The sequence below is a fragment of the Cottoperca gobio genome, chromosome 9 (assembly GCF_900634415.1).
Source record: "Cottoperca gobio chromosome 9, fCotGob3.1, whole genome shotgun sequence".
NCBI classification, from domain to species: domain Eukaryota; kingdom Metazoa; phylum Chordata; class Actinopteri; order Perciformes; family Bovichtidae; genus Cottoperca; species Cottoperca gobio.
Genome location: NC_041363.1, coordinates 26,735,455 through 26,751,016, shown reverse-complemented (window position 1 = coordinate 26,751,016; position 15,562 = coordinate 26,735,455). Strand labels below are relative to the sequence as shown.

The 15,562-nt window shown below is 39.0% G+C and overlaps 1 protein-coding gene across 1 annotated transcript; it reads right to left on the bottom strand.

Moving 5' to 3' along the window:
• Nucleotides 1-8,397: 8,397 nt before the first annotated feature.
• On the bottom strand, nt 8,398-14,562 carry ppiaa (peptidylprolyl isomerase Aa (cyclophilin A)). Its single transcript, XM_029439237.1, has 4 exons — nt 14,405-14,562; nt 11,206-11,325; nt 10,494-10,666; nt 8,398-9,541 (listed from the first exon to the last, which is right to left on the bottom strand). The coding sequence occupies exons 1-4, from the start codon at nt 14,471-14,473 to the stop codon at nt 9,409-9,411; spliced, it is 495 nt and encodes a 164-aa protein (XP_029295097.1). The 5' UTR covers nt 14,474-14,562; the 3' UTR covers nt 8,398-9,408.
• Between the last annotated feature and the right edge of the window lie 1,000 nt (nt 14,563-15,562).

Here is a 15,562-nt window from a genome sequence, read left to right as displayed (position 1 = left end):
CTAATGAAGTGTAATTAGCTAAAGTTATTAATACTACAAACAATAACACACAGATATCGGCTAGGGCCTGGTGTAAACTCGTTACATACAGTAGGCCTAGACCGATTATGGCTTTATGCTTGAAACAATAAATACAGTAAACAAGTAGCACGGCTTACCTTCGCTCTCTCCCTTTTGGCGAATGCATTTCGTCGTCTCTTTGGTGGAGGACTCTGCACCGGCGGACGTGTTTGAGTCGGCGTGCTGACTTGTGCTGGCTGGGGTCTTGGCAGTATTGTAGGCACAGCATCTGCGTTCAGTTTTAAATTCTTTTTGAATCTCATTTCCTCGGCGAGCATAGTTTGTTCGAAACACGATCTCTCAAAGTGCTGCCCACAAATCGTCGGTTTCATCGACGCACTTGTCTTGTCCATAAACGCGACATTTTATCATCTTTTGGCCACAGAAAGCTAGATTTGGAGACGGCCCCACATCCCCATACAACACATCGCTTCATAATTATCCTTGACGATCGATTGTTGTCCGTTCTTTCTCGTAATAATGGACAGCAGTCTTTGCGACTGTAACGCAGACGAACACTGGCGGCAGCTGTATTCTACTTGTGACGTCATCGCCCGGACATTGCCAAAGTGGATGCTCTCGGCGCAGTGATCGATTGTTGTTAGCGGAAGTCATTTTTATGCTGTTATGATCGTGATTTATTACGAATACATCAATATTAAAAATATATATATGGCACAATGACGAATGTCATATATGACAAAATATCATTTTGTAGGCCCTTTAATGGGACCCTGCTGTTTAAATAAAGTATAAATAAAAACACATAATTGAAACTTCTCTTTATTGGAAGAACAATTGTGTTGGATTTGTGTGTTCAGAGACTCTGAGACACTGAGGGGACTCTTCACCTGTTTGGTGTCCTCATCTGAAAATGTTAATCAGCTTTAATCACCTGTAAACACTCACACATCCGCCCGCCTGACGGAGACTGCTTCAGCTCTAATGAGTCTTTATCCCAACATTTAAACCACATAAAGTAATACCCCACACACACACACACACACACACCACACACACACACTCCTCAGACAGCTATACCTGTCTGGTGTCTCCAGGTGTTTTCATCTCTCTGTGGTCTCTGCGGTGTCACATATCAAACGTCCCGCCCTCACCTGAGGCTTCCAGGAAGGAAGCGCTGTCTCTACTGACTGATGCGGTCAAACTTCAAACGCACCTTCAAAACTTCTGAGAGACAGGACGGATCACAGGGGGGGGCAGGGGTATAAAAAACAAATGTACCTGAAGGAGGAAACAGACGGAGCAGAGAGGATCAGGCAAAATACTGGCATTTATTAACACAACAAAGTAGAGCTGATTTTAGTCTGAAAGAAATCAATAACTGAAATAATGTTAAAACTAAAAAGCAGAGAAGAGATATTTGAATTCAGTAGTTATTGACAGAATCACAGAGAACTGATCTCTCAAACTATTTGACAGCAGCAGGGATATTTTATTTTTATTGTGAGGAGGTTAGAAAAGACTCTGGAAGGATTTGAACAAATTCTTCTAAAAAAAACAGCTCAATTATTAGACCAGAAGACAGCAGAGTTGCTTGCAAAAATAAAATAACAAAAACAACCTGAGAAAAGTCAAATTTTAAAGCTGTAAACGAAAGAGTAGAAGTAGAGATTTGTACATTTGGGTACATTTTATCAAATCTGCCGTTTAAAAGAAGCTTGTTCAAAAGGTTTCTGCTGGTTCTGAGCCTTCAGAGTGAGAGAAGGAAAATAAAAGGAGGATCCAGTGATCGATAGTTGATCGAGGATTGATTGATTAATCGTTCAGAAGATGTGGATGTGGCGTAGCGTGCTGTGTGTGTCTCTGGTATATGGTCTGGCTCTGGACTCCAACACCATCAGATCCTCCAAAGAGACGATGCAACAGAGCTCCGAGCTGCCGGTAAGAAAAAAATACTTTACTGTAGTATTTATACTTCTACTGCAGCATGTGTCAGAGGCAGATCATGCACTTCATCCATCTGAGAACGGGGGTCCGGTCGAATCGTCTTTTTTGCTTAGGAAGGTTCCTAACTGAGTGAAATGACCCGGAAGGACCTAAATGTCAGCCATGATCGAATTCTCTAATTGTTAAGGACAGAAGCTTCAATGCTTCCTTTGTTATCTCCTGCAGCATAAGATACATTGGACCATCCTTTACAAAAGGAAACGAGATAATGTCGTCCCACAATTCCTTGCAGCCAAAACATTTAAAGCGAATCACATAAACAACCGATCATGGCCGACAAACTCAGATCATATAAGTTACCAGTACCATAACTTGGTAAAATGCTTATATGTTTTGAACGTTCAACAATATGTGAATCCCATCGGCGATGTTACGCTAGTTACTGTTGTAAAATGATCAAATGAAGTTACATTTCAATTTTTTTACAAGCTATTTTTTTTATTAAGCTAAAAATATTATATTCCAAAATACGGCGACTTTTCTTGTTTCAGATCAGTTCTGAGGTTTCGCTTCCATTTTGAAAACTTTCTATTTTTCATTTTGACTCAACTAAGTTTATCTGACAGCGTGGGTTTTATTATTGTTTAAAAAAAACTATATAATTATATTAATATAATTTAATATAATAATATAAGTTCAAAATCATCTGAGAATTTTTTGTTTAATGTTTTACATATGAATAAATGAATCAAGACAGTATTCTGTTTATGTCATGATTATACCTGTTAGTTTCAACCATAATTTAAATACAGAATCATCTCAGTTCAGTGAAACTTTAAAGTAAGTGAAGTGAAAACACATGTCTCTAATTCTCTGGAAGGTTTTTCATCTTGTTGGTTGTCATAATATACATTATAGCTTAATATTCCTGTGCAGGTATGAAGCGGTAACAAAAAGTCCAGATTATTTCCTCAGAAGTTTTTTACAAATAAATTGGTACTAATTATATAATAATTACTGAGACAGGTATTAGTTGTGTTTACTTTTTGAGCAACTTTTGATTTCCAGAAGAATTTAATTGAAAGAACTTCTGCATTTAAACTATTATCTGTGAGGTCAATGAAAGAGTGATTACTCTTTTGTTTATTGTTTCATGTGAAGGATTTCTAAAAGTCTGAAGAGGTTAAAGTAACCAGTGTTTAACACAGAAAAGGCAAAAACTCTAATTTATTGTGGGACCTAGTCGGGGTCTCAAACCCCAGGTTTGGTTCATTGTAAGAAACCTTATTCTCACATTATTACTTGCTCAGCTGACATACTGTGTGCTCCCTAAAAGACTCTTCAGTTAGCAAGTTAAATCCATTAATTAGCAACAATCACATTGTTTTAAATTAATTTGCAGTTTCATATCAGTAACTTTCTATGGAAATTTTGGACCAATTGTTCTCCTGTTGAGTGAATTTATATCTGTAGTTTATGTTGTTAATATCTTATTGAATTATTATAATATTAGAACTAGATTCCTGCATGTGATTATACAGTGAACTGTGTGAGCTCAATGAGTAAAGACAGGCCTGGATTTGAGATGTATTTACTTCTTCCTTACCAACAGCAGTTTAAAACAAGCAGCATGTACTTAATGTACCTTTCACATTATTATATCACTGAAATATCTTATGAGGACACGTACTGTGTGTGTGCTACTCAGCAGTGTGTTTACAGCAGCTCTGCCACCCGTGGTATTTTTACATTTTGAATCAGGAACTTATTGTACTTAATGTTATAGTACGAGTGTATTAGCATAGTGTCATCAGAAGTAGCAGCACGGGTGGATTATGAGACAATGGCCCCTAGGCACAGACAGCAGGCCCCAGCACTCTGCTGCATAGGAGCAACACACAGACTTCATAGTTGTTAGACCTCTCTTTGTGGGGATTGTATGTCTGGTGGTCGTGTTTTGTGTCTCTTATGCATCTCTCTGTGGTTTTGTCTCTCATTGTGATCGTTTGTGTCTCTTTGTAGTTAGTTTGCATCTCTTTGGAATTGTTTTGTGTCATTTTGCAATTGTTTTGATTTTCTTGTAGTTTATTTTTTGTCTGTGGTTTCACCTTTGTAGTCGTTTCATGTCTCTATGTGGTCATTATGTGTCTCTGTTTAGTCGTCTTGCTTCTCTTTGTAGTCATTTTCAGTCTCTTAGTAGTCGTTTGGCTTCTCTTTGAGGTAATTCTGTGTCTCTTTGTAGTCGTTTTTAGTTTTTATGAGACTCTTTGTAGTCATCTTGTGTCTCTTTGGAGTTATTTTTTATCTCTGTGTATATTTTTCCCCTTTTCATAGTCGTTGTGAGTCTTTTAGTGAAGGCCCAGGGGCCCCTGACACTTTTGGCCCCTGGACCTGTTCCCAGTAGGCGTGTTCAGTAATCCATCCATAAGCAGCTATAGTAGTAGAATAATATTATTAGTAGCAATAGTAGTTGTGGTTATAGTAATAACCTTGATAGTAGAATTAGTAACAATAGCAACAATCGCAGTAGTTTTGATTAAGTACTAGTGATAATATAATCAGTAGTAATATCAGTAGTGGTAGTATAACTTAACTAGTAGTAGTATCAATTCCATATTATTTAATTATTAATTATAGTATCAAATATACCAGCCAGGTTTATGGATAGTGACAGCAGCATATTCAGTTAGATGTAATGTTCATTTCTGACATAAATGTAGTACTTATATCAACTGTGACATCACTCTGACCTTGTCTATCAGGATCGTTCCCATGGTGACCCGTCGGAACGTCCTGTACGCCGCCGGACGGAGACGACGTTCAACTCCAACAGAGGACAAACACCTCCATGTTCTACACCTGACTGCTACGTACCTCCGGTCAGTGACAGACATGTTTGTTAATGTCACTCATGTAATAATTAAAGTACAGTACATTTACTCAAGTACTGTAGAAGTACACATTGGAGGTACTTGTACTTTAAATTTATATTTTATGCCCCTTAATTCTTGTTATCCCCTACATTTTAGAGGTAAATGTTGTACTTTTACTTCACTACATTCATCTGACAGCTTTAGTTACTTTACAGATTCAGATTATTAACACAATGTATCGATCAACTTATAAATGATGTATTATTATATATTAAACTTCCAAGCCGTATATAAAGTCATTACAATGAGCTCCACCTTTACCGGCTGCAACATTAAGGTGATGAACAATCATTTTAATCCAACAATATAATATATTTTTTTCTGAAATGGGCCATTCTGCATAATGAAAACTTTTCCTTTTGGTACTTCAAGTGTATTTTGATGCTAAAACTTTTGTACGTTTTCATGCAGGACTTCTATCATTATCAAATTAGTATTTTGTCAAACTACTAATAGTATCAGCAGCAGGCTACTTTTATAAACTGTTGGAAAGTTTAATTAGAAACTAGAATGAACTTTCTCTGTCAGTGTTTTTAATGGTCTATCTTTGATCTCTCCATGTATCAGAGGGGAGGCTGCAACAACAGAGCTCAGAGGAGACCAATGCCACAGGACAGACCGGTGGACAGACCGGTGGACAGACCGGTGGACAAACAGGTGGACAGACAGGTGGACAGACAGGTGGACAGAGAGACAGACGGGCTCAACACCGATGGCTTCAACAGGACTAAATGTGAGTGATTGGAAGTCAACTACGAGTCCCAGAGTGCATTGCAATGCAGCAGTAATATCAATCCAAAAACATCCTATACAATGAATGACGTGCGGTGAGGTTCGTGGCTGGGGAGGCACTGACTCTTTCAGTCAGATTTACAAATATATGAACCCAACTCTGTAGCACTTTGAGTTTTGTTTATTCAAATGAAAAGTGCGCTTTATAAATACAATGTATTATTATTATTATTATTATTATTATTATTATAACTGAGTAGCTTATTCACCATTTTCTTGGCAGCATGAACATTGGCTACTGGTTATTTTTCATATCAGCATTCTTTATACACACACACGCGCGCGCGCACACACACGCGCACACGCACACACATCTGGCCAAAAACGAACGTTACATTTATAGCGGCTAAGAGAGGTACATGTATTTGCTCTGCACCCTCCATAGCGTTTTTAGTCTGAGGCTTTGATTAATTTTAATACAGACTGCACTATTAACTGAAGAATATTTTATTTAAGGTCAACATTTAGTTTTTAATTTAAATATTGGTTTTCTCTTGGTCCGATCACATTTACTTGTAAAATCTTCCATTTTTGGCGGTCAGTCGGAGAAAGAAACTAAACGGCGCTACAGTGCACGTGACTCTGACGTTAGCTAGCAGTAGCTTGTTGTTACCATCTCTAGTAGAAGAACAGCAGCTACAGGAACCTGTAGACTCACGTCCTCTTCAGTTGCCTCACCTGGTGTTTTTTCACTGTGGTTTTATGTCACATCAGCAAGACTAAATATGTTACACATATACATTACATACATTAACTGGACTATGGAAAGTCAGGATGCATAATAAAAGTGTCTGTAAACATTATATTGGCGACATACAGAGAGATAGCAACAGGCACGCGCCAAAAATGCAGTTATAGCAGACCAGTGAACAAATATACATTTATATTTATTTTATTGTTATTTATTTTTTTACTTTTCATGATGCCTCCCCTGACCGCACGTCCCTGTATACAATAGTATATAGTACACAAACTGTTCCTTGTTGTGGAATATTTCCAGAGTAGAATTAGTATTTCTATTTAAGTAAGGTTTTCAATGCGGGGCTTTAACTTGTAGTGGCGTATGTTTATAGTGTGGCATCAGTACTGTCACTGCAGTAAAGGCTCTGTATTAGCACGTGTGATAAACTGTGCATCTCTTACAGCTCCAGAGATGTCCAGCTGTGTGCGGTCCGGTGACTGTGCGGCCGGTCTGTGCTGTGTGCGGTATCTGACCGGTAAACGGTGTCAGAGGATCCCGGTGGAGGGGGAGGCCTGTATGCTGCGGGGGTCCACCAAACTGAGGAGGAAGCTGGGGCGCTGCGACTGCGATGCGGGGCTGTCCTGCACCGCCGCCAGCCGGGCGGAGTTAGGGAAAGCCAAAGGCCAGGGTGTTTGTCAGCCCCGCCAGAGACAGGGCCAGAGGAAAACAAGGCATTCTGGGAAGAAGAGGAGGACGGCAGAGAGGAGCTGCTGACACTCTTTATAAACTCTGCAGCTTTCAGTTCGTAGGAAAATATCATCGGTGAGCGATGAACTTGTTTCTCCACGAGTCACAGAAGAACACGTCATCAGAAGGTCCCATACTGAGGTCCGTCAGTACAAAGTTACTAATATTTTCTCCATTATTGTCATTTTACTCAATAAAAGTTACTATAGTTTAATATAATAAAGGAGTATGACGGTTATTCTGTTTGAGTCATATTAAAGATAGCTTTCAAAATGGAAGAAGCTGAAATGTGCAAGCAGAGAGGCTAACAAAAACTAATATTGTTATTGGTCATTTGGCTGAGTACTTCATTTGGTACCACTTCCAATTTCAGCAATGTTTTTGATCAATGATTGATATGTGAACATTAAATGTAATTATACTAAACCCAATATTAATTGTACATAACATTTGGTAAATAAAACTTTAAATAATATAAACACATCAAACACTATTACCTGTGCCACTGCAGACCTTATAATAAAACCTCCATCACTGTCACATCGACATACATCTAATAAAAGCCTCAGACTCCTGTAAACCCAGATGATTTGATATGGCTGATTGGAGCTCTTCTCAGCTGTGTGAACAAACTAATTGGCAGCTCCTTCGCGTTCCTGTTTATATTGCACCTGTGCTGGGCAGGACTAACTCCACCGTGATCATTTATTTGGTTCATGGAGTTCAGAGCAGCACCCACCTTCACCCTGAGCAAAGGTCTAATCAGTCAGTCAAACTAAAGTACTTTTCATACTAATTTACCTTTAACTTAAGTAGAAACACTTCTGATAGTATAACTATAGAAACGGTGAACAATATATCTGGACTGGTTTATGATTTCATGAGCTTGTTTTTTCTGTACATTTCTGTAATATTTATTTTACATTATGAGATGTGGTTAAGTAATACTTAATATTTCCTTTATTATAGAGGTTCTAAATTGTTTTTCTGCCAAGGACCCCTTAAGAGATAGACTTTGCTAGGGACTGATGTATGTGAAAGTCATTGGATTAAAGACTGCTGACCTGAACACTAGAGTTCCCTCTGCTGGAGGCTTCAAAGATTGAATGTTATTTCTGAAGCTGTGATAGTTTCTAGTTTTGCTTTTGAAGAGTAGCATTTTTCAAGGTACCTTAACCAAACATTTTCAGACTTGAAGCTTTTGTCACATCTAAGTTTACTACATTAGAAACTGCAAAAAAAATTATCCATTCATAGCCAGAGTACAGGAATGTATACATTGGGACTGTTTATATTATTCTGCATATTTTGATCATGATTATTAAAGCAGTTCCAATTCCAACACATAAAGTATATAGCCATGAATGACGAGCACTTTCCTTTTTGTATGAGTGATCGTGTAGATGAAACACCAGATTATGTGGAAAATAAAGAATTTCTGTTTAAAGTACAAGCGTGGCTTTAAATGTAATAAACTGTAGCCATTTAACATGTCATGTGCTAGTATGAAGAGCTTCACTTTTATAAAGATGACATTCATTTGGTCTGGCCATGAGAAGTTATCAAATTGGCTACTTCGCACCAACAGTTACAAATTAGCAAACTATATTTTTTTAATCACATCCTTAGTGTTAATGCAATTTACATTTTGTGAATTAGTAGTCTGCAGTTTCTGATGAGACAACACATTTTCCTCTGCCCTTTTATTAGTGATGTTCTGTTCTAATTCACTTGCATCAGTATTTTGAATGTAAAATATTTAAAACAATTTGCTTCAGTGAGTCACTGAAGAACTACGCTGACTTGTCCTCTACAACAGTTTAAAATCACTGGCAAAATTGAATTCTCTGGTGCCGTTTCTACCATGTCAGATCTAAACAGCTGACACCAGATCAATAGAGCTTTGACACAATCCATTCTGAATAAAAACTAGCTGTAGAGGAAACACATTGGTTACAAAGAATTCTATGTAGTTCAAACAAAAACACACGTTTCAATGGTCAAGGCATCTTTTCAGTTTTACTTTCATTTTTTGACTTAACAAAAAACTGTTGGGATTTTGTGGAAAAAAACATTAATGCAAAAGAAACTTTCAAATGCAAAGTCACAAATGCAGCAACAGGATTTTAACAGAATAAAAAAAAAAAAAAAGAGGGCTGGGGAGGGGGATCATTTGAATCTCCATCAATAGGAATGTTGAATGGCAGAGTGGGGCGGGTGGGTGGGGGGGCCGGAGCCTACAGGGGTGTGGCTACAGGGCAAGCAGAAAGGGTTAAGTGCTCGAGCTCAGAGAACCCCACAGTCGCCGATGGCGATCTTGTCTGAGGTTTTGCCAGCCTGGGAGCCATATTGCTCCATCTTCATCACCACATCCAGCCCCTCAACCACAGACCCGAACACCACATGCTTATCATCGAGCCTGCAGGCAAACAAATCATTAACAATTAGGCCAACAAATGGAAGTGGCATATTTTAGTGAAAATATACACAACATGCTGATTATCAGAGGTAGAATTCCTGTCAACTATACTCCATGAAGGCACATTGCATTCTCAAAAAAGAAAAGGCTTGTTTGGATTGCGTAGGATTGTTTCCCACTTGTCATCCAAAAATGTAAAACACTGCAAAGTGTAGTTAAGTCCAAAAGTAATTGTATTGAAATTTTGTATGTAAATAGGTAAGAAATTACTAAAGGATAAACTATTTTTGAAATTGGTCCAACACAATGTAAAAGGCTGCAATGTCATTCTATTGGGCTATTCCACAGTCAACATGTCCACTAAAAAGTGCTTTTTTTTGCATAAATTAAAGGCTTAATTCCCTTAGAAGTGTCTAACATATGCAAAGCAATATACAGATAAATACATTAACCCTTTGCCTCACTCAAAGAAATCTCATTCTGATACATCAAGAGTTTTAGGACTCCAAATTGTTGAAATCAGCTAAATATTTAGCGATGACATTTTAGAGCTACACTTTCTGTACTCTACACAAACTCTGGCACTTCTCTCCAACTCACATTTCTGTTCTTTGGCAACAGGCCACCTCTTAAGAGATTTCAGAACAAAACTTCGAGATACTTTGTTGTTAAAAACAAACCGGATCAAGTCAAAATAATTCTCTATAGGGTCCTTTCTACAATGTAGTCAGACACTAATAACAATCTGAGCCAGTCAGGGGCAAAAACTAACTTTTAGTGGCCGTACATTGGCGGTGCGGATTTTGCCCGATAGCATTACATTCCAACATTCGAGCTGCAGCGCTCTCGCTCTAAACCATTAGTCACAAAAACAAACACTTAATCTTGTGACTTTTCTTGCAGCCTTTAACCATCATAAAAGTCTGGCAACACCAGGAGTGTTTGCTCTTACCATGCTGTTTTGGCTGTGCAGATGAAGAACTGGGATCCATTGGTGTTTGGACCGGCGTTGGCCATGGACATGATGCCAGGGCCAGTGTGCTTCAGGGTGAAGTTCTCGTCAACAAACTTGTTGCCGTAGATGGACTTTCCACCAGTTCCGTTGTGGTTGGTGAAGTCACCACCCTGTGTGTTGAACAAAAATGAATACTAGAGTTCAGCAAACCTACCCAAACTTGACCTGCCCCGACAGCAGAAAATACTCACCATGACAGTCAATACACAGAATGCAAGTATAGTTTAAATGACTTTCATATAAAATACAACTTTTTGATAAATGAATGTTTTACTCAAGAAATTCGCCAATAGTGAGTTATCTGCTTTTCTGTTTTACCTCAAACTGAGTATCAGACAGCATTGGAAGACATTATCCTTGGCTATAGAATTGTAACAAGCGTTCATCATTACATTTACATTTTATAGAACAAATAATCTGCAGATTAATCAAAAAACGTTTTCATTAAAGGTTGAAAGAAAGTGATCATCCAAAACTTGCTGAGTCCATGCCTCTCAAATTTTAAATACAACTAAGCATCTAAAGCAGGCAGGCGAGGCATAGTGCAGATTACAAATGACAAAATAATTCAAACAGCCCTGGCCCTCTTAAAACCAAGCAAGAAAAATATAATGTCGACAGGTTAGACTTTGTTTCATGGCTGCGTCACCTGGCACATGAAGCCGGGGATGATGCGGTGGAAGATGGAGCCCTTGTAGCCGAAGCCCTTCTCGCCGGTGCAGAGAGCACGGAAGTTCTCAGCAGTCTTGGGCACCACGTCGCCACGGAGCTGTAGAAAATCAAACAATCAATTATAATCAATGTAAATATCAAATACTTTTACTCTAATTTCTGAGATACATGATGAACTACATAGGGGGAAAAGTCCCATTTGCCCAAATACTACTAATAGTCTGGTAAGAAACTCACTTAAAAGGCTAAACAGTTTGGTTTGAATAATTCCTCAGATTTGTGCTGAGATAAGCGCAGAGAACACGTCCAAAAAGGAAATTCTAGATTTCCGTTGCATGCATAATGTGTTAAAAGTTATTCTTTTAAGAGGAAGGCAAAAGTTGTGAAATCAGTAACTAGGCATTTGGTTTGTTGCCATCTAGGCACTGAGCCAAAACCAGATTAGGTTCACCAGATACTGTGCACTTTGTTTAGGAAGAGATTGTATAATTCTACAACTACACAGAAGGAAAAAAATGTAGCACATCAGTAGCTTATACTCCAACTGTAAATCAGTAAATTGAGCCTCTTAAGACTGCAACCATTTATACCCCAACTCAATTCATGATTAGAAAAACTCACTTTAGCCAAAGACTACATAAGTACAATCACATATTTGGCATCCATGAACTCACAAGGTTAATATCAAAGATATGCAGTGAAAAACATTCACGGACTAACAGTTTCTAATTTTTCTAAATTCTGACCATTTCATGAGAGACTTCAGGCCAATCAGAAAGAATGTGGTATGTCAAACTAAGTCTTTGGCAACAAACAAGTCAATATATCCTTTGGCAATGTCGACAAAGTGCCATTTTAAAGTGACAGAAATGCAAGCATCAACTCTATACAACATGTGGACGATAGATTGGGCAGCAGTTCCAGCCCATTACACACACACACCATGTTAACCAATTACTTATGTGGTAATTGTGCAGTGTCATGATGAAACAAGACTGCAGCATTGCACCACACTGAGATATCTGCATGGCCTGCGCAGACAGCAGTGACACTACCATGCAAGTATGAAGGGGGGTTCGCTGCAGCAGACAAGCTGGTGTGAGACTGAAGCCGATCTCAGAACGGCTCTGCAGATTTCCAACTGCTAAGTAGGAACAGAAACCACACCTTCATAATTTAAGAGCTGTCAGCTTGAGACGCCCAGGAGGTCCGATTACATTGGCCACCACACAAGCGTGGCCAGAAATAGAAAACGGACATTTGATCAGCAGAATAAATACTTTGGATAATTTAACATTAAAAATATAGAGCTAATACTTTGGATAATTTAACATTAAAATTATAGCGCTGAAACTAACAATTATTTTAATCATTAAAATAGTTGCAGTGTCAATAAGTGTTCTGGTTGCTCACAGGCTTGACAAATACTAAAACACTGCACGTTTGATCAATGTGTATTTAGAAATATTAAATGTTATATATGAGAAAACAGAATAGGGGCCAATGTTTTGTAAACTAATTTTCCATACATCAAGACCTGGAAATTAAAATAAAATTCCATATTGTGTACATCTGTAAAGGCAATCTGAACAATGAATAAAGCCAGGTTCAGACCTGATAAAACAAAAGTGGCCAATTGTTGCCATGTTTAAGAAATAAAATGGTTTTCAGGTTATGAATGAACAAAACCCTCTAGGAATTAAACTGGAAAGTTTGGTGCAAGTTAGGCAAGCGCTTCTGAAGTGGAGAATTCTGGCTCAAGAGTAAAAGTTCATAGTTTGCAAGACACTACAGGTGAATGGTTTAAACATTTTAACTTACTTAATAATAAGTAGTTAACGACTAAATGTGCATTTCGGATGTTTTCTTTCCACTAGTCTGAAAAAAAGACATGTTATGGAAGCAAAATAGCAGAAACTATCAAAATTGACCAGAACATAAAACAACGATGTTTTTACCTTCGGCTTCATATTTGGCCATATTATAACGGGACCGGGAACGCCCATAATGGGGCACAGCTTAAACGGTGCACAAAATGGACGGACGTTTTAGCAAACACATTGGCAGCTTTTAATTTGACAACGGTGCATTCCGCATACATATTGTGCTATATGTAACATGCCTAGTCATTCTAGGCACAAAGGATATATAAAAAGAGGGGGGGGGGGAAGAAAAAAAAAAAAAAAGAAAAAAAAAAGAATCGCGGTTGTTTCGGCCTACATCCGCAAATAAATACACCACCAACCCCCCTCCCCCTCCATGGAACTTTCCACAACCATCGGCGCATTTAGCTTCGGCGGCTAGCATGCTAACCAGCACATTTGGTATCATTTGTGTACGTTGGACTTCAGCATAAATCATTTCCACCGCCATTCATTGAGACTAAAATTAAAATAGAGAGGTCTGTGGGTTTAAGTAGTTTTCACAGACAGCAGCAGGAGTTTCCCGGGCTTGTGAGAACAAAGGACAGCGCAGCTAACAGTCTGTATGTTCAGTTAGTTTTAGCTCAGCCAGTTAGCCGGTGATGGCTAACTACTGCCCGAGCAGCATGCCTCTACGACTCAAACATGGACCGCGGGCCTTTCGTGGGCCTCAGCGCAATGAAAGCTAATGTTTAGCTCTACCGGATTGTGTGGCAAACGAACGGTTGATTTGACTGCCATTTAATTAGATTAATTGTTTAGCTCTTAAAATCGCTTAATTCTAGATAAGGTAAGAAAAGCAATGAGATTCATAATAACTGCTCAGATGCAGCTGAGAATATCAGTCAGCTACACCGGATTGTGCCGAGATCTCAATATCACACGGCCGATTCTGTGATAAACATCAACTTTTACCCGTTTAGATAAGAATAATATCCTCCCATTGTACAACTGAATAAATCCACATCTGCGTAGAGTCCCGTTATCGCTGGCTCGAAGCCACGGCACACACGTGCACATGGTCCATTCAAGGCTATAACGTTGGTGACAGCTCGGCTGTCGTCATATTGTGCATGCTAAGAGGTGAGCATCTGCAATCAGGGTTAAACTTGCAGAGGCCCAAAGGGACTTAATGTCCGTAAAAAATAAAAGACAAAGATCAAACATAGCGGTTTTTAAATGTCCGCAGGCTAACGTTAACCAGCGTGTCTGACAGTGATTGCTCCCGGATATACTTGATCAGAGACAGTTTACCTCAATCACAATCCGGCCCATGGGAGAGGCGTTTTTGGTGATATCGAAGAAAACTCTTGATTTGGCCATTTTAGCAGGATGAGCTGGAGAGAGCGGACTGAGTGGGTTTTCCGGCGGTGGTACACGGCTGATCACAAGAAACCGAGAAAAGGCATAGGCATGTAGCTTAAGTTTATATAAGACGACGGTGGGCGGTGTAAAGACACATTGAGCCAATTGGTAACGCTGTAGTATTTGATTGGCACTCTTTTAAGCGAATCAGCAGCAGCACAGCTGAACCTCCTTTTTGACTGGACAGACACATTTCCCAGTGTGTTTGTTTAGGACAGCGGAGTGGGCCGTTTCGGGTGGAGGTTGGATATTATCGTGTTTTCTAACACACCGCACCCGTTTCGTTGTCCCGGTTGGAAAAACCTGATCTCACGAGGACCAGAGCAGCGCACGCCACGGATCATTGACAGCTCGGGCGTCCAATACGTGCAGCGCACGCGAAGAGTGAACATGAAGTCCCGCAGTCAGCGCTCGTTCCCACTGTCAGGGGGAAAATGTGAGTGCGCGACCACGCGGTCAGGGCGCGGTCCGTCCGGTTCTTCGCATACAGAACAAAGTTATCACGCAAAGTTCGTCATGTCCGAAGTTTGTTTTTGTCTTTGAAACATTAAAGTCACTTATCCGCCTTCTACCGACAGAGAACTATTTAACAGACTTCCCAAACGGAAAAATAATCAGAATCCAGTTTATTGCCAAGGAGGATTTCACATAGGCCTCCAAGGAATTTGTTTTGGGGTAATGGCATAGATGGCATTGGTGAATAATAACAAAGATTTAAAAAAAAATAAGAATCAAGAAGTATTGCAAAAATCGATATTGGAGGAAATTATACGTTTTGCATTATTATTCACATTTTCATTGAAAAATATATTTAAATGATCCATGGTGTCATTTTTTTGCGATGATATGTACCAAATAAATATTTTTTGTCTGTAGAATATGATTTGCAGGCTGGGACATCTCTGCAGCACCACAATACTTAATTCAGAATAGTATTTTGTCACATATTTTACCTTTACCAAATATTGCGCCTCCAGCTATTTGTATATTGCACATCCATATTGAGATTTTGAGAAAAATTAGGAGCTTATTGTTTAGCCCTATACA